This window comes from Monodon monoceros, unplaced genomic scaffold, assembly GCF_005190385.1.
Source record: "Monodon monoceros isolate NGI ecotype Baffin Bay Population unplaced genomic scaffold, NGI_Narwhal_1 Super_Scaffold_7, whole genome shotgun sequence".
In the NCBI taxonomy this organism is placed as follows: domain Eukaryota; kingdom Metazoa; phylum Chordata; class Mammalia; order Artiodactyla; family Monodontidae; genus Monodon; species Monodon monoceros.
Window position 1 is genome coordinate 62,878,578 of NW_021703784.1, and position 23,926 is coordinate 62,902,503.

The 23,926-nt window shown below is 50.5% G+C and overlaps 1 protein-coding gene across 4 annotated transcripts in view; it reads right to left on the minus strand.

Annotated features, from left to right (window-relative positions):
* MRVI1 (murine retrovirus integration site 1 homolog) overlaps positions 1–23,669 on the minus strand; it is a 77,895-nt gene extending 54,226 nt beyond the window's left edge. Inside the window, exons 1-8 of one of the 4 annotated variants that reach the window (XM_029207378.1) lie at positions 23,402–23,669; positions 8,142–8,242; positions 6,564–6,634; positions 4,696–4,869; positions 3,569–3,646; positions 2,773–2,825; positions 2,521–2,565; positions 625–1,242 (exon numbers count right to left, since the gene is read on the minus strand). In XM_029207378.1, the coding sequence (XP_029063211.1) occupies positions 625–1,242; positions 2,521–2,565; positions 2,773–2,825; positions 3,569–3,646; positions 4,696–4,869; positions 6,564–6,634; positions 8,142–8,242; positions 23,402–23,599 (1,338 nt within the window). In that variant the 5' untranslated portion in view covers positions 23,600–23,669. Of the gene's footprint in view, positions 1–624; positions 1,243–2,520; positions 2,569–2,772; positions 4,455–4,695; positions 4,870–6,563; positions 6,635–8,141; positions 8,243–23,401 lie in introns of those variants that run through there. The other 3 variants (XM_029207377.1, XM_029207375.1, XM_029207376.1) reach the window with 3 other exon arrangements.
* Between the last annotated feature and the right edge of the window lie 257 nt (positions 23,670–23,926).

The window sequence follows — 23,926 nt, forward strand, 5'->3', positions numbered from 1 at the left end:
CTCTCCCCCTGCATCTCTGGATGACCCCCAGTCATTCCATGAATAGGGCAGTAGCCCCATGAGAGACAGCTGTGCCTGGTTTGATGGCCAGTGACAGTTAGGGACATCAGGGGTGTTAGAAGAAATTCACCACAGAGGGAGCAGCCCCTCACGGCCATGTTTGGATGGATTTGAGGCCCTTTGTTAACAGGTATCAGGAAGGAAAGCTTGGGGGGCAAGACAGAGGGAAAAGCCATTCCATCCTTGCCCCATCCTGGGCATGACAAGGTGCTCCATCAAAGGCTTCTTGTTCATGAGCCACCAGCTCCAGTTAGAGAGGAAAACACAGCCCAGGACTCAGGGCCCATATGTCCTTCCATATACCCACCTTCCCCTTGAAATGTGGCAGCTCTACACCAGCTGACCTCACCCGAGTGAGCAGGGTAGAGGCACGAAAGGTGATATTTATGAAGGACATGCTGCCCAGTGGGCTGGTTTTTGGGGTGGGGAGGTTCAGGGTTCCACAAGGCCCACGTCTGGGCCACAGCTGCCCCACCCCAGACCCAGGTCAGCCCGGCCAGAGGCCCTCAGCCCAGGTTGGGGACCTGGATGCACACCCTGCCCAGCAGGACCCCAGGAACGCACCTCACGGAGTTTGGTCAGTTTCTGCATCCGCACCGGCTGCACTTGTATCTGAAAGTCTTTAAGTCCAGGAGCCTTGGCCAGCTGGCTGCCAGCTTTGCCTGAAAGACGCTTCTCTTCCTCTGCCAGCGGCACCTTGGCAAGCACTTTCTGAAGCCGGGGGCCGGGTTCTTCGGGACTGCTGTCCCAGGAGACATCCCGCAGCAGGGGCGGCCGGGACACAGGGGGCCACAGCTCAGCTTTGGAGCCAACCTTGGACCCTGTGGGCTCTCCGACTGTACTTTTCCCCTGGGGGGACTGGGGAGCTGCCCCTCCAGAGCCCTGGGTTGGGCTTCTGGGCAGAGGGTTGCCCTCCTTGGCTGTCTTCAGAAGCGGCTTCCCTAGCTCGCTCTCAACAGGGCCAGGCTGGGGGCTGTTCAGGGCCATTTTCCCACCACTGCCTGTGCCAGAAGCTGGGCCCTTGGGTATGGCCTCTGGGCGATGGAGGGGATCAAAGTTTTCCTTTTGTTCTATTGCAATTTCTTTGGACTTCTCAACTGTGGGAGAGCGAGGAGTCAGCCTGCCCTGAGACACTTTCCTCTGGTCATTCTGCTTGCGGTCAGCTAGCCCTTTGAGGACATTCTGAAAGAGACAAGGTAGAGCTGGGACCCCGGGGGCAGGTTGGAGGGGAGAAGGGTGGATTCACCTCTGCTGTGGGGTCTCTAACCCCATGGACCCTGCTAAGGGACCCGCACGTGTGTGTGCGCACGCACGTGCACACACGTGTATGTGTGTACGTGTGTGTGTGTGTGTGTGTGTGTGTGTGTGTAGGGGTGGGGAGGTGTTGGAGGGGTATGGGCTAGGTAGAAAGGGAGGACTTCTCAGTCACATCTGAGCCGGCAAAGGGGACCTACAAACAAGCCTGAGGTTTGTAAAACAGACAGGATAAGGGGACCTGCCATTCAAAACCTGCCAAGAGCTTCCCAAGGGCTAGGCGCTGCAGAGGACAGCGGAACGCAGTGCAGCCACAAGTTTTGCCTTTGACTCTGTTGCCCCAGATTCTAGTCCTAGCTCTGCCTGGCAAGGCCCTTAACTCTTAGGGATTCAGATTTCCCATCAGGTTTGTGAACTCCCTGAAATTATATACAAATGTATGTGTGGGTTTGTGTGTTGTATGTATTTTTCTGGGAAGAGAGTCCATGGCTTTCAACAATGTCTCAGAGCGTTCTATGATCCAAAAGAGGTTACAGATCACTGAATAAGGGGGTTCTTGCAAAGCTGATAGCTTGCTGTTCAGAAGTTCCAAGATTCTGTGCTCTTCTTTCATTTCCCAAGGGAAAGCTGCTTTGTGAGGTGCAGGTTCGTGGGTCTGTCTGGGTATTTGTGTGGCTGTCTTGTGTGTGTGCTGAAACTCTACCAGAGGACTCTATCCCAGACCCAGTTCTAGATGAGATTAGATTCTATGCTTCCCTGACACCACCTTGAGCAGGTGGTTCTAAGCAGGTGTGGGGCTCTTCGTTTGCTTGTCAGCAGAGATGAGGTTTTCCAGGCTGCCCCCAGGTAGAGTCCCAGCTAGGGGCTGGAGCTTTCCTGCAATTTTCACTAGAGCTGACGGGGGCAGCAGTCTTCCCTGGCTGTTGCTGGGCCCAGTGGTCCCCCCGGCCTCTGGCAGCAGCCTGACTGCGAATGTAAGACTATGGGCAGGCCCACCATGGAGGTCATCCCCACTGAATCCCACAGCCTCACCCCCTCCACCTCAGGCTTCCAGTCACCGTAGGGCAGAGGAACCTTCTAGCTTCCTCAGCCTTGACCTTCCACTCACGCACACCCACTGGCAGGCTGCCCAGGGCCAGCCTAGGCTTCTGGGACACCATGTCTCCCACACTCAAATCATCCAAACTGGGCAGACCTCAAACTCACAGGCTCGCCAAGGGGAGGTGAAGAGACTTCGGCCTCATCCCCCTTCTGCTGGAGAAAGTAAACACGAGTCAGTCAGCAACGTGAAGAGGCCGAATCTCCTCTTGAAACACCCTCAAGGAGACCCCTACAGTGGTGTCGATGTCTCCCCCACCCAGCACCCTCGCCTCCAGCGGGTCATGGAGGGCCTCTCAGGTGTTAAGGGGTTAGAGGAGAGACTAGTTGACATAGAAACCCCAAACAGTGCCCCGTTACCTGTGGTGGTGCTCCAGGCAGAGGGGACCCTGGGCCACTGCACGCATCCAAACCTAAAATGGTCCAGACACTGGCAAGTGATGTCCAGCACCCCAGACCCTCAGCTGTCCCTTTAGCAAAAACGCATCTACCTCCCCAGAGTGTCCTCCCTTGGGTCCCTCGGGCCCAGGAGCCAGTAATGCCTGTGCTTGTTGAGTACCTCTCACAATGCCAGGCTCTGTGGGGAGCCCCCATCTAATCATCACAGAAACCACATGAGGCCAGGGCAGGGGGAAATCAAGGCCACACAGCCGGAGTGTCAGCACTGGGATCTGAACCCGGGCTGCCTGGCCCGAGCCTGAGCTTGCCCCGCAGCTCTGACAAGGGTAGACTGCTCTCCCTGGCACCCCAGCCCTACCCTGGCTGAGCTGAGGGTGTGGCCCTGAACGCAGCCTAATGAAAGGGAAGCAGTCAAAACACAGAGAGTGGCCCAAATAGAGGCCTTTGCAAATAAGCTCTGAGGTGACCTCTCTCCAGGTCCTCTCTGGGCAGAGGGCCCCAGCCATAGCCCCCTTCCCTCCATCCTCATCCTGGGCTAGGCCTACCTCCCCACGCTAGCTTGAAACCCCAAAGAAAGCACATCTTCCTCCTCTGAGGCAGCCCAGCCAGGCCCCTGGGGAGGGGACCAAACGGGTGTCCTGACTGGGAAGGCTGCAGGACAGGAGTCCTGGGGCCCAGGGGAGGGACTGAGCCACCACCCAAGGTGGGGAGCCAGAGTGGGCAATGTCGTGGGGTTCGGGGGGGAGGTGGACCTCACCAGGCCGCTTGGGGACGGTGAGGGAGTTGCTCTGAGAGGACCCAGGAGAAGTTCCGGGGCTGAGGTTTGGGGAAACAGCTGTGGAGACAGACACAAATTGGCCAGCATTCGTGAAGGTTCAGGACTTCAGCCTAACAAAGACATCCTTTCAGGTATTTCTCGCCTCTGGGGACTGGGTCTGCCTCGTCAGGTTCAGGGGCTGATTCTGGACTCCATATAAGGCTCCTACCACAGCCCAATGCCTCCCTGCTGCCAGCCCAACAGAGGGGGTGCTGGGGTCATTTGGGGGAGAGGGAGGGTGATTGGGGTCACACTCCTCAAGTCTGCCTGGCCTCACCCCAAAGCACCTTCTAGAAACGGAGGACCTGGCATTGCTTGGCAGGTACAGCTCCAAAGGCTATACCTCCTAGACTTGCCAGGATGGCTCTGATTTCAAATGTGCCCCTTCCCTCCTAAGTACATTCAGACTTGTTTAGCTGCCCCAAATTTTTCCTCAAGAAAAAGAGTGACTTTAGCCAAAGGGATAGCAGGAGAATTTCAGAAAACCTTTCTTCTAATCCAGAAATTCCAGAGAGACACCAAAGACCACACTTCCCTTCCCTAGGATCCTTCCCGGGGCACAGCTGGAGGTCAGGGAGAGGGAGCCCAGGGCCAGCCTCTCCTGCCCTTTGCAGAGGAGGTGCCCACAGAGCAGGGCCTCCTGGGGATGGTGGGAGACCACACAGACTCCAGCCCTGCAGTGTGGCCCGGGCACCACACAGTGGGTTTCTCTCCAGGCAGGGTTCAGGGACTGGGGAGCCCAGGTCAAGTTCACGGATGTCATATGGGCTAGCACTTCTTGGCAAAGCAGGAAGACACAATGGTCACACATAGACCCAAAAAAATGGAAAGCAGAGTTTTCTGGGCTAGAGGTGGGTCAGTATTTCAGAGCTTCTGATATGGGGTGCGATGCCCTCTCCTCACAGGATCCTCTCCACGAGGCTCAGTCCTCCTGGGCCCAAGAGGCCTGGGGGCAGGCGCGTCGAGGGCCACCCCTGGGAAGCAGGGCTCCTGCTGCAGCTGGGGCTGGGCCCTCCCCAACGCCCGCCCCCGTCGGAGGGGCTCAGGGCGGCCTCCTGTCATCCTACCTGACGGGCAGTCGCCGGGGCTGCTCCTGGACTTCCTCCCGCGGCGGGTCAGGAACCGCTCACTCACCGACTTGGCTTCCTCCAGCAGCGCCAGGTTTTTCTTCTGGTCCTCCTCTGAGATGCTGATGTCCGGCAGCTGGCCGTTTACCAGGTCAATGATGTGCCCCGCAGGGTCTGTAGAGGAGGGGTGAGCACGGTGTGAGAGCCACGGAATCCTTGGTCCCCAACCTCAGCCCTGCCCCCAGCCCCTACCCCTCAGCCCAGAGACACTGCCCAGAGGGAACTTGGCCAGCCAAATCTCAACCCGTTGCCGGGTCCTGGAGAGGGCTGCGTGGGGACAGCCAGGGCTCCCCCAGCAGGCCTGACCCCTCCAGCTTGTAGCCGGTGGATGTGGCAGGTCGTCTGTCACAAATGGCCGTGAAGCCACCTAGGTTCCCAGTACTGTCCTCCACTCTGCCATGAGGGAAGGCCACCAGGAGACCCACCTGTTCTACCTGCTCCCCTAGTGTTCTTCCTTCGGGCTCTGTTTCTTTAACAAGATAGTGAGGTTAACATATGTGGATAAAGGAAGCACTCCAAAGATCATGGGCCAAAGACACAATCCCATGGCCACCTTCCTTCCTTTTTCCCTCTACTCACATTGTTTACCCCCATCCTTCTCCATAACTGCCCCTTCTCCAGGACGCATTCCCTGGGTGAGTGACACCACCTCTCACCCAGCTGCTCGGAAACGTAGGAGTCACTCCACACTCTTCCCTCTTCCTCAGCTGCCCCCAGGTCCAACCAACTCAGCATCAAGTAAGTATCTCTGGAACCTGTGCCTCATCGCCACTCTTGCTCATCAGCTGTAACTTACCTGCACAATTACATCAGCCACCTCATAGGTCCTCCACCTCCAGGCTATCTGCTCCGTCCCATCCTCCACTGCCTAGCACAGTGACCTTCCTAAGGGCCATATCTGACCATGCGATTCTCCTGCCTCAGCTCATCAGGATTCCTCCTGGTCCCCCGTGTGACGTCCAGATGCCAAACTGCGTCCAGCCACTTTCCCTGATCCCACATACTCCTCTCCTCCAGCCCCTTGATAGTGAATGGCTCCCGTTGTACCTCTCCAGCCTCCGTTCCTCCTCCTTCTGGTCATAGCTCCTCGGTTTGCACTGGGTGAAACTCGTCTGAGTCTCAGTCATGTTAGGAAGGAGCTAAACAATACTGCCCATCTCAGCCCAAGTGCCAGCAATGGGACCACGTACCATCCTCAGCCAGCCAATGAGTTCAATCTCCCTGGGTGACTGGTTCAGGGATGGCCATGGAGGCCAGTGAGAGGCAACTCTGAGAATGGTGGTGCGTATATGGGGAAGAGGAGCTCTCTTTTCACTGAAGGGATGTAAGTTGCTGGCAGCCATTTGCCCAGAAGGAAGCCAACACACAAGAGAGGAAACTTGGGAGATGGGATGGGATGATTGCTAATGACCCAACATGAGCATCTGGGCTCAGCGCTCCCTGAACACGCAGACCCTGGCTTTTATTTATTTTTATGTGTTTTGGCATAAGCTAGTTTAATTGAGTTTCTGTCATTTGAAAGAGTCCTGACACACAGCCAAGCACGCAATTGCTCTGTTATGGCTCCTGCCCAGCAACACAATTGCTTCCTCCACCCAAATGACGTTTCCTCCCTCTTTTCTATCTGTCCGACTCTCTAAGGCACAACTCAGATACTCTCCCCTCTGGACTACTAATCTGAGAAGCAGGAGAGGGGAAGGGGCCAAGCCCGGCCAAGCTACCAGACCTCAGTCTTCCTACTCAAACACACCTTCAGTTGGACCCCTATCTCCGGTGGCAGAAATAAGACAAATCGGCCTAGCCCTTACCCACAGAAGTCAGGGGAGCAGTGGAGACCTTCAGGTGACGGTGAGAAAGCCTCCTGTGGGGACTGTGAACTCTGAAAGACCAAACAGAGTCATCTTGTTAGGAAAATTTGTCCACGGCCGGTAAATAGGTGACCAGATGCTTGCATATTCTTTCAAAGTCATCCTAGAGCATCATCTTACAAGCTTGTTATTTTTTCAAGGGCGAAAAAATACGGGAATTTGTTAGAAATGCAAGTTCTCAGGCTTCACCCACCGACAGGATCAGAAACTCTGGGGATGGGGCCCAACCATCTGTGACTGAACAAACCCCGGCCCCAAACCCAGGTGATCCTGATGCTCTCCAAAGTTTTCGAACCACTGCCCTTTGTAACTTTGACGATTTAGTATTTATTAGGGCTCAGACTCTGAGTGAATATCTAACTTACAGAGAACTCCTAAACTGTGAATAATTGCCTGGTAGAGATGTAGATGATTTCTGTTGGGGAGAAAAGATAAAAATAAGGTTTCATCGCCCTGTGAAACATTAACCTACCTTGTATCTAACTTAGCAATCTTTCTTTTCTCTTTTTAAAGATGTATTTATTTATTTATTTTGGGGGGCTCCGTTGGGTCTTCATTGCTGTGCGCAGGCTTTCTCTAGTTACAGCGAGCGGGGGCTGCTCTCCATTGCCTTGCGCGGGCTTCTCATTGCGGTGGCTTCTCTTGTTGCAGAGCACGGGCTTTAGGTACACAGGCTTCAGTAGTTGTGGCATGAGGGCTCAGTAGTTGTGGCTTGTGGGCTCTAGAGCGCAGGCTCAATAGTTGTGGCACACGGGCTTACTTGCTCCATGGCATGTGGGATCTTCCCGGACCAGGGATTGAACCCGTGTCCCCTGCATTGGCAGGCGGATTCTTAACCACTGCACCACCAGGGAAGTCTCTGACTTAGCAATCTTATTCCAGCTTTCTTTTCCTCCTCACTGATTATACTACGTATATCCATTTCTCGTATCCTCCTTTGAACTGGCTTTGTTATCCTGATGGTCCCCTCGTTAATGAGTTAAGTAAATCTTTGACACATGCTCACTATATATCTGTATTAGAATTATCTTTGTAACTTTTTGGAAATTAAACTTAGAAAATCTCATTCCAGCTAGACCAGTGCATGGGCTAGTGCTGTGTAAAACCGAGGCAGGGACATCCCTGTGCATGTGAGCCAGTGTCCCTTCCAAGAGATCATCTTCCACACAGGACCCACTTTGGCCAGAAGCAGGATTCTAGTAAAAAATTCACATCTTTTAGGTCTGTTTGAAAATATCTGAGCAGTTACTGTAGAAAACTCCCCTGCTATGAGCTGTGCTTTTCTTAAAGGTTAACAAGGTGCAAAGAGCCAAATCTAGGAGAGAAGAAATAATTTGTGGGGAAAGATAATGGAAAAATCCCAAGCTCTCTCTCCCATTTTGAAAAACTGCTTGATTGTATTTCATCAATAAAATGATCAAGAACGAAGAAAAGATCTGTAAAAACTAGAGCTGTCTAATCCGCACATGCTAGGAAATACTGCCCTTTACAGCACAGATTAGGCAAATAGGAGGTTACCTGTTGACCAGGTTTTTGTCAGTCTCTTCTTCCGATGAACTGGCATCCCCAGTGAGGATGATGGTGGGTGGTCTGCAAGATATTCCTGCAGTGGGAGGGCCCTGGTTGTTTAGAACAAAAAACACAGATGGAGTTAAGCTCCCAGGAGCTGGAGCCCTTAGTCAAGTATCATGACACTCAGAGACTTCTTGACAAGGGTCAAATGCTGTTTATTTGGATTATTCAGGGGGGAAAAAAAAAGGCAGTTTCTCCTTCATTTACCGAGTTTAACTTGGTCTATTTTCATGCACTAAGATTAGGGAACTTCTAAGCCATCCCTGGTTAATTCTCACTAACAATGTAGAAAAAGAATGGTGCAGGGTCCTCAGGCTGCAACCAGCCTGGTTGGGGAAGGATGGAGCCCAGCAGAAAAGGCAGTGACACCACACATTCCCAATACTCAGTGACGCCCTACATTTGGCTAATTGTGACCTTTCAATAAAGGTGATTTGTTCCATGGATAATGGAACACACTTTGACTTTTGTAACTTTGCAAAAATGTTTATCTACATAAATACACATTTCTGAAATAAGAACAAAAGTTAGGAGCCAATCCTTAGATTTTTGAGATAGTTTGCAACCACTAAACAAAATAGAACAAAACTACTAACCATCAAAATGAAAGAGTTATTACATCCCAGGTTGGAGAAGTTGTAGTGAAATTGGTATACCGTTATGCTGCTAATGGCTGTGTGAGTTGTAAAACCCTATCTGGAGTAGAAAAAATACTTGTTGAGTGAGTAAATGAGTGAATGAAATAAAAGCAATACTGTATAGGATATACAATAAGATCCATGAAGATGCATATCAACCTGTGTTTTCCTACACCTAAGTGTACTGGGGGTAAAAATAGGACCAGTTAACAGTAACACACAGTATCTCTCTGGTTCTTCTGCCACGTGCTATTGCGGTATTTCCATCTCAGAATTGTTCCCAGCTATGTCTGGGAGACTCTCCAGAGGTCCTGTCATATGACCCTTCATCATTTGCCTTCTCCTCTGCCCTGCCCCCTTACTGGTGGGTACAGCCCGGGCCCTCTGTGAATGCCCTACTCTCCCTGCCAAAGTCCTGTCTCCCTGGGCTCCCGAGCATGTCACACCACCTGCACTATTGGTGTGGCCTCCTGAATCTTCAGAGCAGCAGGTGCCCATGGCCACTGTCTCTGGAGGTCGTGTCCTTCTGGAGTCCCTGGGCATTAAGTGCTCTTACCTCTACTGGCTCCACTGAAGCCATGGCCTGGGGGCTGCCCTCGCAGAGCCAGGCTGAGCTGTGTTCTTGAGCCCTTGGTATGCAGGTGTTGGTTCCTTGCGAGGTGAGGAGGAGGCTCTCTCTCCTTTTCACATCATTCTTTGTTGTCAAGTGGGTGCTGTACAGTACCATCTGGACTTCTCAAATCCCACAACTTTTAGTGAAACCAGCTCTTCCCATTGTCATTTGCATCTCTTCCCTCCCTTGGCCTCAAACATGAGGCCGGGTGAGCTGGAGAAGAGTCTCTGAGTCTAGCCAGGGAACGCTGGACCCCTGTGTTCCAGGACCTTTCAGCAGGAGGGAGCTGCAGTGATGGGAGGAGGGGGAAGCCCTCAGAATCCTCGAGCACATGGAAGGGAAGTTTGGGCAGGGACTTTGGCTGGGTAGGAGGAACAGGAAGCAGCACTGCCTTTTGGAAGAATCACACTGCACTCAAATTTCTGCTCATTATCTGCTAGCTGTGTGTCCTTGGGCAAGTTATCTAACCACTCTATGCCCCATGATCATAAAATCTAACTCACAAGGTTGATGAGAGGATTAAAAATAATGTTGACACAGCACCTGGCACATGACTGATGTTTTCAATAAATGGTAATATTACTGTCAGATTACTTTTCTCTCTCTCATTCGACAAACACAGTTTAGTTATCCATCATGTGCCAGGGGCAGTTTGAGATACAAAGACCCTCAAGAGCTCACAGCCAAGCAAGGGATACAGAGAAGTAATTAATACTTATAATAAGTATAAGGTGATAAGGGATGAAGCACATTCTGTGAAAGCTCAAAGAAAAGGAAAGAAAACTCTCTCAGGAAGGGAGCTGGAGAAGACTCTCAAGAGGAGGGGACATTTGAGCTAGGTCTTGAGGGATGAATAGGAGCTTGCAAGACAAAGATATTAGGGGAGAGGTTTTTGGGCAAAGGGAACAGCATAAATAAAAGGCATAACTGGGCATTAGGGATTCACAATGTAGCTAGAGCATAGACTATGTGAAATAGGAGGGCCCAGGGATGTGGGCTGCCATATTGTGATTTATAAGAAATGTATATATTTGGTCATTCAGATGACAAAAATATATTCCTCATATATATTTGGTCTTCATCCACAGTTCCTGGCTTACAGCTCCCCAAACACTTGGAACTTCCTGAGTGATAAAAGCTTGGGGAAACATCTTTTGTTACAGTATTTGGTCTCTTGTCCTCAGTTCCTGAAAATGCTTCAGAGACTTGCTTGACATGTTATAATGAGGTCCAAGAAACTAATTTTGGGGCAAAATATGAAACCAGAATAAGAGGTTGAGCCAGCTTTTGAAAGACCTTGGTTGCTACTCCAGTGAGTTTGGTCTTTGTGGTTTTGGAGATGGGGAACACTGAGGATTAGGCCTGGGAATAACTTGACTGCCCAAAGAGAAAACAGAAATGTTGACAGCAGATCCATCCATGGATCCCCGTGATTCCCACTGGTTGAGTTGCTGGAAGAGGCCCTGTTACTGAAGCACACTTCTGCCCCATAGGAATTTTGAGGAGCTCCCTGGTAAATTGGAGCCGTGTCACTCTCCAGTTGGATATGCATGGTTGGCCAAGGTAGAGTGACAGGGAGTCAGCATGATGCTTGTGGCTGAAGCCAGGACTGGCCAACCTGTCCTCATGACCCCAGAGCTCCAGTCCCTCCAAGAACGCAGATATACATCTTTCTGTCAAAGACTCCTCCTGGAAGAGACACTCAGGAAGGTTCCCCAAAAGCAACAACTCCTTCTGTGGATAGTTTCACCCTGATGGGCTGGTGATGAGCTAGTCACCTGCTTCGTCCTCTTGTTGCACTGTCCCTCAGTTCCCATCACTATAAAGTAGTCAATGGCCTGCGGTCTCAGAAGATGTTTGTGTGAATAAAATGAAGTGATGAATGTGTATGCCCTTTTATAACTGTCATCTGATCTACAAATACCCATTAATCATGGTTATCACTCAAATGAACAGCAGCTCCACTCAGTTCTCCCCACCTTTTGTCCACCAGGCTTCACTGGTGGGAGACTAGCAAGCAGCAGAGGGGCTGGCGCCTTCCAAGGGGCCAGGAGGGAAGCAGAGGATCTTGGGTCATGGTGTGGGGCCTGAGGACACACAGTGGAACAGCACCCACGGGAGCTGCTGAGCTCAGGAAGGGGAAGCAGAGTGTCAAAATGGCAGGTGATGATGGAGCTGGGGCAGGCAGGGCCCAGGCAGTGCCCAGCTAAATGGGAGAGCCAGTGAAGTGGAAGGAATGTGGGGCAGGGGGAAGGTGTTTCTCCTGGGTAGATTCTCTGCAGAGCAGAAAGGGCTGAAGTTTTCCCAGAGGCTTCTGTTCACCTCACTAAAAGGGTTTCTTGCTAACATGGCCTCTTGGATCTCAGTTAGAGAATTAGCATCCTCTGAATCCTATCCTCTGAGCTCAGAGGTGCAAATTGGAGACCTGGGAGCCTGTTTGCTGTGAGTAGCATTTACAAGTTTTTATATTAGTTACCAACATTTCATAATTAGAAGAATTCCCATAAAGGTCTGGATTTCCTGCTTTTCCTAAAAAACCAGGAGATCAAGCCATCTTGGTTCCACAGTTCTGCCAAGTAACCCTTGGTTGGAGTCAGCTCACGCTGGCTTGTTTCAGTCATTCACACTCCCTGCCTGGCCCCAAAGCATCTGAGTTACTGCTCCTGTGACCCATGATTCTTAGCCTGTCTTGGTTTTCTGGAGCGCAGGAGGTTTGTGCTTAAAGCCTTCTCCACCCACGTCATCTTTTTTTATTCAAACCACTTTATTAAGGTGTGATTGACATATGAAAAGCTATACATATTTCATGTACACAACTTGATGAGTTTAGAGATAAGTGTATACTGTGAAACCCTCACCACAATCCCTATCCATCACTTCCAAAATTTCCTCCTGCCTGAGGACAAGAACACTTATAAGATCTACCCCTGTAGCAAATATTTGGGTATACAATACAGTAGCGTTAATTCTGGGCACTCTACTGTACAATAGATCTCTAGAAGTTATTCGTGGCCGTGTAACTTCCACAACATCCTGACGGAACTTCTTTCCATATGGCCTCATGGGTGACTGTTACCATGGCAATGCCAATCAAAACACTGACTATGCCTATAGTATGTGTGAGGTTCCTTCCCTGGGTGGAATTTATTTCTACAGTGAAAATTTGGCCTCTGAAAATCACCTTTTCCATGTTCATCACATTTAGAGAATTTTTTTCTTGTATGAATCCTCTGGCAAACAAGAAGAAATGCACTTTGGCTAAAATATCATTTTCACATTTGTTCTATCATATGGTTTCTGACATCCCTTGGAGGGGCTTTTACAAATTCCCAGCATGCACTGGTGATGATGGGCTAGGTCTACATAAGGGGGCAGAAGGAGCCAAACATTAATTTCTGCATGTTGTATTCTAGAAATAAAATGGTGGTGGTGGTGCTCGGGTTATACCATATACCCATTTCCAAGAGTCTCATATATTCCAGCTGCTAAGTAAGTAGAATGCAGTTTATTTATTTAATTTTGTTGACACACTACCTATTTCCCAAAGCAATCTGAAGTCACCAACAATAAACTATAAGACATAAAAAGGAGGGAACAATTTGATAAATACAGACATCCCTAGCAGATAAAGAGAAATATATGCTTCTTCTAGCATCCATGGTTTGACCCGGAAGTTAAACTATTTGATCTGAAAGCCAATGAAGCTGTGATCCATGCGGGCGAGTCTCTGAGAGAGTCTGCCTTAGAGAATCGTTCAGCAGATAAAAAGCAAATGTTTTCTGGGATAAGTTGGGAGATTGGGATAAATTGGGAGATTGGGATTGATATATATACACTACTAAATATAAAAGTTAACGAATAAGGACCTACTGTATAGCGCAGGGAACTCTACTCAGTACTCTGTAATGGCCTGTATGGGAAAAGAATCTAAAAAAGAGTGAATATATGTATATGTACAACTGACTCACTTTGCTGTATACCAGAAACTAACACAACATTGTAAGTCAACTATACTCCAATAAAAATTATTTTTAAAAAAAGAGAGAGAGAGAGAAGTCCACTCTTCATTCTCACCTCAAAGGAGAACAAACCTTAACTCCCACCCTCACCTCTCCTCTCCCCTTTGACTCTTCACTTGCTTACCCGCCGCCCCAGTCTCCTCTCTCTCTCTTTCTTCTTCCCTCTCTCCCTCTCTCCTTCCCTCCCCACCTTCTTCCCTCCCTCCCCCCTCGGCTTATTCCTCCAGCTTCATTAAATTCTTTCTTGTGCACATTGTCTTACCCTTGCTTTTTATGATTGACACAAAGGATTTCAAAAGTCTTAGAGTCTAAGAGAGGGTGCCAGCCTGTAAACATTTGCACATTACTATGCTTTGTTCTTTCCACTCATACAGCGAATGTTTCTTGAATGCCTAGCGCTTGCTGTGGTCTATGCTAGGGCCTGGAGGCAAAGGTGAACTAGGCAGCCTCTGAAAGGCATCCCAGTTAGCACAGTGTGATGGGGAGTGGGGTGGAAGTACCCTCCTCCTCACCCCTACCCCATCCCAGGTGGCGCCCAGGCCTGATGCCCTTAATGCTGACACTGTGAGGTAATGGTCTGCAAGGCACTGGAGGAGCTGCTTTCTGGTAGGAGTTTTCTCTGCCTCCTGGTGAAAGGTAACTTGCAGCAAAGCTCTCCTGAGGTGACTGTCACGCATGGGGCTGCAGGCACCCTCAGTCAGAGGAAGGTCAGGAGCAGAGGTCTCCACACAGAATGGCAGACACAAGCCATGGTGGCAAGCGCCAAGCATGTAACCATGGACGCACGCAGTCTGAAGCTGCTTAAAAATCAGGAGACACAAAGCAATCAGGGAGAAATCTTCTAATACACTGATGGAATGTCCTGGAATATCCTCACTCTCTCCTTCCAATGTGTGCAAACTACATGGTAATAAAATCAAATTGTTCTCTCCCTAATCAGCTCACAGAAAGCTCTGGGCAACTTCTAATGTTCTGCAAAACTGATTTTGTGGGGAACATTCAGTCTTGTGCTGGCTGGGTTTCACTTTCGCAGGTACTAGAGAGAGAGTAATCAGGAGAGTGTGGGAAGATTCCAGCGGCCCTCTGGGTGAACTCTGCCAGGTTTTAATGCAGTGTAAATACCCATCCCTGCTCCCTCTCTGAACTGCTGAAACAGAAGGCAGGACCTCAAGAAAGCTTGTGGGTCAGCGGGTTCAAACAGAGTTCGCCAGGCAAGTTCCTGGCTTCCGGACTTCAAGGGCGTCAGGCTCCGGAGCCACACTAATTCATCATACAGCTTTTCCCATTAGCTGTGTGACCTTGGGCAAGTGACCTCACCTCTCTGTGCCTCAGTTACCTCATCTGTAAAATGACTCACAGGGTAGTTACAAGAATTCCACAGATTGGTGTAGGAACAGGATTGCCAGACAAAATACAGGATATCCAGTTATATCTGAGCTTCAAATAAACAACAAATAATTTTTCTAGTATAAGTATATCCCAAATAGTGCATGGACATAACTGTATTTTCATTTGCTAAATCTGGCAGCTCCAGATGGAAAGCTCGCGGAAGGGTACCTGGCAGCTAGTAAATGCTCAATGAGTGTCAGATGTTATATTCTGTTATTAGTAACTTTGGGGCTAAATTAATGACTTTGGAATTTGGTTTTGAGGAGATTGTTGTTCTGTGTTTTGTGTCTGAACAACCTTTTGGAGTTAAATTAGGAGGGCCTCACCCTCCTGGTCACAGAGCCACAGAGCATCTTCCCCTGGGGCATCTGGCCACACAAGCCCAAGTAATCAATGACCCAGGGAAGCCCACCTCCAAGGCCACCTTCACCTGGCTCCACTCCCTCTCTCACCATCTGCATCTCAGACAAAGTAGAGATGCCTTTTACATATAGCAGAGGCAAAGACACAAACATGGATAGAAGGAAGTGACATTTACTCATGTGGGGCATGAGTCCCAGACACTTCCCGTGTGTTTTCTCATAATCCTCCTAGCAACTCTGTGAATGAACCTCAGGGCACCCATGAACAACTTGGGGTGATAATACCTCCTGACCTCACAGAATTGTGCAGAGGAAGTGAGAAGATGAAAGCAAAAGCCCTGAGCATGGAATTAGGGAATTAATACATTTCTTTTCTCTCCCCTCTTTTCCCACTTCAATCCCCACTTTACCAACAAAAAAACAGACATATTATGTCCAGGGCTGCACAGCTGGTAAATAGGGGAAGAGACCAACACCAGGCCTGTTGGCCTTCCTGTTACACACACTGCCCTTACAAGTCTTCTCCAGGTCTTGGGTCTCACTTCCCCTGGTTCCTGGTGTTCTGCAGGCCTCTGACACACCTCTCTTATTCTTCCCAGCTGCACCCTCCCTCACGAGCCCCTTCCTCCAGGAAGCCCTCCAGGCTGAACACACAGCTAGAGGAAAGACAGCAGGGGTACCCCTCTCACCTTCCAGGGGCCCAGCCTTCCCAGGGATCCATTCCCCTTCCCTGCAGTCAGCTGAGCACTGCGGGAGCTGGGCCATCTCCCGGAAAGCTCACCCTTTAATAAGCCAGCAGGTCACATTTTGTTCTCCTTAAATAAACCTTATAGAAACATTTAGATGTTTATTTCGCTCATAAATTCCCAGGAATGCACAACAGTTTCCTAACTGCCTGGGTGCAGGGATAAATATAGGCCAGTGGTACAGACGGGAATATGAGCTTCCTTTCCCCAATGTCATGTGACTAGGCCTGGCTTGGAAGCTCTGGGCAACAGACCAGCCCCAGTCCAGGCAGGAGTGGGGAGTTTAGCTCCTGCGCTTGGACGCTGGCAGACAGCCTGGAAGAGGACTGTGCAGGAACGCAGTGTGGGGTGGCGAAGTCGGGAGGTCCACACTGGAGTCTCACCTGGGTGACCTCAGGCAAGTCACTTAACTTCTCTGAGTTTCAAGTTCTCAAACATTATGTGGAGCTAATAATCCCCCTTTTCCAGGCTAGTTTTAAGGGTGACAATGACAGTGAGGATGGTGACAGAGGGTGGGCACTGTTGCAGCTGTATCCCCAGGTCCCTCTCTCACAGCCTGGAGGGCAAACAGGGACTGCCTCTGGATAGGGGGCCCTGGCCGCAAAGAGGACTTAGCACTCTCGTGACAGGATAAAAGGACTCTCTGCGGACTTGTGAAACAAATGATTATTCCAGCAGTGAGTGCTAAGAGCATGGGAGAGAGCAGAAGTGCCTCTGCTGAGCTCAGCTGGACCTGGGGCTCCTCCCTGCCAAGCGCTAAGGACCAGATCCCGGTTTCCTGAAGGCTCCCAGCACCCACTGTGTGGATCTCCCCATGCACCCATGGCCTGCCCTGCCTCCGTGGACCCTCTTTCCTGCCATTGTCCAGTCTATTCCTAGCAGTCAGGGGTCAACACCTCCCCCCCACCCCCGAGATTATCCTGCCTTCTTCATCACTGTTTTTACTCTCATGTCACAGACTTCAGGAGTGTAACAGTGCACACAGTGTCTATTATAGCCTTACTCTGTGGGGTAGGGGGGGTATCACTCAGCCAGCCAGCCATTCATCCATCATCTTCTATCCTCTCCTCCTCCCTCCTGTCCATCTCCTCCTCCTTTAAGTCTAGGCATTTAATCATCCATACAGCCAGTTATCCACACAACCATCCATCCATCCATCCATCCCTCCCTCCCTCCCTCCCTCTCTCCCTCCATCCATCTCTCCCTCCCTCGCTAAGCTCCTACCACACACTAGAGCTTATGCTGAGGGTTGGAGACACACACATAGCCCCTGACCCTAAGTAGCTGGCATGCAATCTGACAGCGGACTCAGAGAGACAAAAAATGACAAGCTACTCCATTGCTCACAATAGGAACCAAGGACAAATAATTGTAATGTACATTCCTGACCATCTGTAATAACAACCAACATTTCTAAAGCACTTTCTGCTCTGTCCTAGGCACTTCTAACAGCTACTATCTCATAGCTCTTACTCTCTGACCAGAACCACTAGAAGCCATCCTGGTGGAACAGTCCTCTTGACCCTTTCCAAGCTTCTTTTCCATAGAGGATGGGACATCAAGCACCTGCCTCCCATACCTAGGGCTTCTGGTGTCCAGGACACTGGTTTTACTGCTGGGTGGAGCCAGGGAAGGAGACAAAGGTGGCGGGAACAGCTCAGCAGAAATGGGTTTGGATCTCCACTCAACCACGACACAACCATATGACCTTCGACAATTACACAACCTCCCAAAGACTCAGTTTCTTCTTCTATAAAATAGAGATAATTATAATATCTACCTTGGGAGATGAGACCACATAGCAGGTGCCCAATAGATGTCTCCAATATTTTGTACATCAGACTCTAATGCTTTACTGATAATTTACTTGAAGATATTTCATTGAAGATCTGAATGGAGGCTGTTTTTGCAAAGGGTGGGATGAGATAAGTATGAATTCAAAATCCTCAAGTGGAGTATTCAAGGTACTGCCCAGTTTCTAGGGATTAGAGTGTACTTCCTTGCCTCAGTTTTCTACCTGGAAAATGGGATAATAATCATACCAACCTCTTAGTGTTGCTGTATGTAAAGTGCTGAGAGCAGTGCCTGTCACATAGGAAGCACGGTATGAGGGCTCTCACTGGGTTAGTCGGGAGGGTGCAGGCTTTTACTGTAACACAGGGGTGTGAAGCCCAGGCCATTTCCACTCTGCCACATAGCTTATATCTCATGTTCCTATGGAATGGAAGCATTTGTTGCACCTTCCGGAACTCCCTGGTTGCTTGGGGAACACTGCTTGGAACCATTCTTAAAGGACAGCCGTGCGGGATGATGGTGGTAAGACTGAATGGGTTTCTTACTACGCTAAGCAGGAAGAGAGTTCCAGGTTTGTTATGGTGGCAGCTACCATGCTCTCCAGTTCTGGGCCAAAACAAAGGGAGACCCCACAGCTTCGTGGTCAGAGCTTCTAAGAGCTCCACAAACGGATCCCTTCCTTTTAGGGTCGCATGCAGAGGGCTGCTTCTCCACAAAACACTCCAACCTCATTTTTAGTTAACTAACATTTAGGGATAGGGGTTGGGTTGAGAGTAGGGATGCCACTGGCTAGTTGAGCGCTGCAGTGATCTTGTCAACCAGACGCTGCTGTATATGAGGGTTAAGCATCAATTTCTGTCTAGAGGATCTGAAAGTGCAGTACCAAGTAGGTGCTCAGGGAGGCCTGGGGTGAGAGTAACAGGTGTTTGTGGCCTGAAGCAGGAACAGCACAGTGGCCTGGGTTTCTAGGGGTCAGTACCCATCCAACTGGGCTGTTTCATCATCCGACTGAAGGAGAATGAGGAAGGGGGTTGCACACGATGGGGCAGGGGCAGCTTGGGTTTTGGGCAAGATGTGTGACATGGAGCTTCGTCCCCTGGCTGCACAGGCTCACACACCTGAGAGGATGGTAGGCAGAAGGCATTTGGTGAGACCCAGGGCCACAAGCTGCGGTGCTTTGGGGTTTACGTGGTTGTGAGTTCTGCAGGGCCCAGGTTGGCCCTCTCAAACAAGTGGTTTTGGGAGCAGAGGACAGTATTCCCTTGGTCCAGGCACCTCTCACAGAGGCCCCAGAGCAGGGCAGAGACTAAGAGTGTGGGCTCTGGGGCCAGGCTGCCCGGGTTCAAATCCTGGGCCTGTCACTTACGAGCTGTGTGACATTGGAGGAAGGTACTTAACTTCTCTGTGCGTCAGTCTCCTCAGCTATGAAATGGGAGTGATGATACCTACCTCATAAGGTGGCTTGGAAGTTAAATGAGTTAATAGTGTAGTACCTGTTGGCACGAGGTTAGCTATTATCAGTGGTTTTGCGGATAATGGAGAACAGGGTGAGGGGATGGTCAGGGAGTGGTGGTCAGAGGGATGCTGGAGCAGGTGATGTGAAGGATGTGAGGTCGGCTTATGAGCTAGCACTGACCTGTCCCTGGGGGCTTCCTGAAACCCTTGGAGGAGGATGGGGGGTTTTCCAGGTGGAAGTGAGAGCCAGTGAAAATTGGGCTCTTATAGCTAATAAGAACTTCCCCACACCTTCAGGTTTGTAAGGCCCCTCTGAGGAGGCCATGTGGTCCCAGTGAGTGGAGTTTCTGATATGGCTGCTGGCCACAGGCCTGGAAACAGCCGGTGTCCTGGTCACACTGCCCCTGGGGCCTGGAGCCAAGCTTGGTGCCCCATGGTGAGGCAGAGGCAGGCTGGTATGTGTGCAGGGGAGGGGTGGGAGGGCGCTCTGAAGGCTGTCATGGCAGCAAAGTCTGGAGGAACCAGAGGCAGAGAGGCTCTGGGAAGATGCAAAAACTGCCGTCCTGCATCTGTGGGTCTTCACCCCACGACAGGCCATTGTGAGGGCAGAACTGAGGGAGAGTCAGGCTCCAGCACAGACCCACGGCACAGACCCGCCCCAGGGGACTCTGGTTCAGCCGGTCTAGGTCGGCGGAGGAATCTGGGGTTAACAAGCTCCCCGGTGACTTACAGTATGCAGAATTTTGCCTGCCTTTGGAGGAAGGGACTTCCTGTGACCTGAGATCCCTTCTAGCTCTGATGGCCTGTCATTCTGGGGTCCCCTAAGGTCCTAGGCTTCTGTCCTGACAGCTTCTATTCCTGCAAGAACCTCTTGGCTACAAGCTCATCCCGTTAAGCTCCTCCCTGCTCAAGGGCCAACCCCGGAAACACTGCTCAGGACGCAGTCTCACACAGTGCGTTGTCAGGAGGCTTTGTTTCTTTGTGGGTTTTGATTACAGCCTCTGATTAGGGTCCTAAAGGGTCTGCCTTTCTGTCTGCGTCTGTCTGTGTGAGTCTGTGTGTGTGTGAAAGTGTGTTTAGCATCCATGTGTGTGCGCGTGTGTGTGTATGCACGTGTACGTGCAGAAAGAAAAACAGGATCTAGGCCTACAGCTTTTGTGTTTTTGTGTGAGAAGGCCTCAGCTAGTGCTCGTGTCAGTGATGGGAAATGAGGGCTGGGGCCTGAGGAACCAGAAGTAGGGCTGGACCCCGGGGAGCCGTAAAGTCAGAAGGATGCTCTGTTCTTTGCCTGCTTCACAGAGTGGGAATTCACACAGTACTGGGAGTTCCAGCCAGCCCTCCTGGCCAACCCTGCTTCCATGGCCTCTGCTGCTCCCAGGGACTCAGGATTCAGCCCCCGGAGGCTCTGGCCCAACTCACAAGGCCTGACCCTCCCCTGAGGCTGTGGCTGCCCGAGAAGCCCAATGTGGGTCATCTGATAGGTGCAGTAGAGGGAGATCCCCTTCACTGATGATGCCCGTGGGCTTCTGGAGAACTCAGGGGGGGCCCAGTGCCTGTCAGTCGGGGCAGAGAATAAAATAATACTGAATCTGATGTGGCCTTCAGTCTGGGGTCTAACCTGCCCCAGCTCCATGGTCCCTCAGGCCAAAGAAGGTCCTCAAGGGTTGGGCTGAACAGACAAGAGTCCAGGAGGCAGCCACTAACACCTGCCCGGGGAAGAGACGAGGAACCAGAGGCACAGTAAAGTTAACAGACTCAGCATCACGTCTCTTGACCAGGATGTGGAGGAGCTGTCACTTGAGCCCAGCTTGGTCTCACTCCAGAGTCCACGTTCTTAAATCCTGTGCTAATGGCCCTCCCTCGTAGGATCTGGGCATCCTGGCTCCAGCTCACCTGAGTTCCTCGTGGGTCCTTCTCCCGCTGGATGCTGGCAATGCAGAGGCTATTGGGACCTGCGAACAGTCTCTTTATTATCTTGTCTTCCTTGAGCATTTGAAGGACCTTCAGAGACCATGAGGGCCCATGGTCTATAGTATAGAAGTCTGGTCCTGGTTCAAGGTCACAGGGAAAGTGAGCTTGTGGGGGCCCAGAATCCGGAGTTTCTGCTGCTCAGCTAGGGGTCTCTAACCCTCAGCTGTGTGGTGAGCTCATGGGGCCCTCCCCCTGCTTGGCCAGCCCTAGAAACTCACCCTCACCTCTGACCCAGTGAAGCTACACCTACATGTGGTTTGAAGCCATGATGGTCAGAAAGGCCAGCGGGCTTTTGTGCTGTCTGGTTTTGTGTTTCTTGAGGAGAAGGTTTGAAGTGTCTTTTAATTAGAGGTTTGGAACCAAAAGGAACTGAACTCATTGTAAAAGGATCTCTTCACTGAGGGTGGAGTTACCTCTTTGCCCATCTTTCATTTATTTATTTTTTAGGAACACTTATATTCTTGGGGAGCAGGCCATGGCAGCTGTTTGGGGGAGTTGCCCAGGATTCGGGAGCTAGATTTTGCATCAGAGTCCGGCTTAAGGGCACTATCATTGTGAGTAAAGTGGAAGGGGTCAGGGATGACCACAGCAAGAAGTGGTCCAGGGCTGGGAGGTGGGGATGCTAAGGGGACAGAACCTGGGAAAGTTGTGACCTGAGGATAGGGAGCCGTGACGTTTGAATCCAGATGTATTTTACTCTGTGTTGTCCTTCCCTTCTTTAAACTCCAAGCTTTCAGTAGACTAGGAAATTTTTTTGTTGGTTAAACCTTACAGTCCACTGTTGGCAACTCTTTGGGGGAACGGTCCACACGTGGTAAGGAACAGCAGCTGCAGGAAGGGGGCAATAGCAGAGCACATGGTTCGGGGAAGACTAGATGTCACCCGTGGAGGATCAGAGGAACAGCTCAGAGCCACTGAAAGCAACTGGCAAGCAGCACCTACCGTAGCCCAGGACATTTCTGGGAGCGGGGCTCAATAAAGACCTGAGCTGGTGCCTGCAGCCAAAGGCATGGGGGCTTGGCTCGCTGTCGTTTCGAAATTCAAGGGCTCTCCAAGGCTGCCAAGTTCTGCAACATCTCAATCCCATGAGCTCGGGATGTGGGGATACAAGAGGCCATTCTTTTCTAAGCGTTTATTATCTTAGTTCCCACAGTTATGATGTGTAAAGAAAACAAATGTCATCATAACATGAAACTATTCACTAAGAATCTGCCCACTTGTCAAATTCACGCTCACTCGTACAAGCTTCCCTCACTTAACAAGTGTCTATCCCTCTGGCTCAGGGCAGTTTGGAGAAGTGTCAGATACAACAGGATGATATAAGTTCAGTGCAAACCAACTGCAAAGTTCACGAAGTTCACAAGACCATGTCTGAGAACTTCACGTACAAGGTCTTAGACCAATGAGCAGCAGATGTAGCCGGGCCAGTTAACGAATGGAGTCAGAATTGTGAGGATGATGGCAAGATGGGTTCTTCATGAGGGAATGATTTGAATATTGAGGGATTGAAAGAGGTCCTTAGGAAAATGAATGAACCCCTTAAATATTAAACAAACAGAATCTCTTAATGAAGGTGCTATAAAGTAAGATGTGAAGGTTGTAATAACACATGAAAAGCTCATTTTGTTGGCATAAAAAATATACCAATACCAAAGTCAACGCACTTGATTAAGATTCTTTGTTCATTCTAAAAATTAGCGTATAAGCTATATTTTGTAATATGTACAGCTAAAAATAACTTGTCTTCACCATTTCATTTGTACAATACAACCTCAATGAGCCCCTTTAATTCACTTTCATCATTTCCTTTTTTATAATAAAGTCTCACTGCAACCCTTTTTCACTCTTTACTGAGGAATTTTGACCTTCATTTCAAGTGGATTCACTTTAAGTGACCTGGTGCTTGTGCCCACGACCCTGATACGTGAGGCCTTCCATGCTGACGGTCCTCCTCCGAGCCTCTCTCCAGCCTAGGAGGGTGGTGTGACTTCCCCGGGGGCCTCAGTCAGACACAGCCTACAAGGTAGCACTCTCAGGATGTGTGGGGACCTTGGTCAATTCAAATGACCTTTGGATATGTATTCCTCGGCGTGGAAGCCGCACACCTTCCCCAGGCCCACTGCAGCCTGCACAGGCTGTCAGCAAACCATGTGGCCTCAGCCCAGGGCGCTTGGCATGGCCCGGGCCGGGCGGGCTGCAGGCAGGGGGGAGGCACTTACTTGGCCGGCCGGGCTCTGGGCTGCCTGCGGCTCTCCAGGGGGCTCCTCGTCCTCGGGAATGTGGGGCATGGCAGCCTCCTGGTGGGAGTGGCTGCGCGTGCCCGGAACCTCCGCTGCGTCAGCCCCAAAGATCCTCCAGGAGGCCTGGGCTCCACAGGCTGAGGAGACGCCAAAAGGACAAGTCAAATCCACTCCCATCCCTGACCCATGCTGGGTCCCGTTTCCAGGTGCCACAAGCCGCGGAGAGAGCCTGCTTGAGTTTGCATCAACAAGGGCTAAAGTAGGCGAGCCGAGGGCGTTTGGAATTGCATTTCCTCCTGCTCCCTGGCTCTGTTTACAAAGTCAGAGGTGATCCAGAGATTTTGCATCTAATTTGGGCCATACAGTAAACACAGCGATGCCAGAAGGGAGAAGAGTACTTCGAACTCCTCAAAGCCATAGCCGATGGAGGACACTCCATTGGGAGCCAGACTTGTATTTGTCAAACATGTGTTGAGCAGCTACTGGGTGCCAGGCACTATCCTA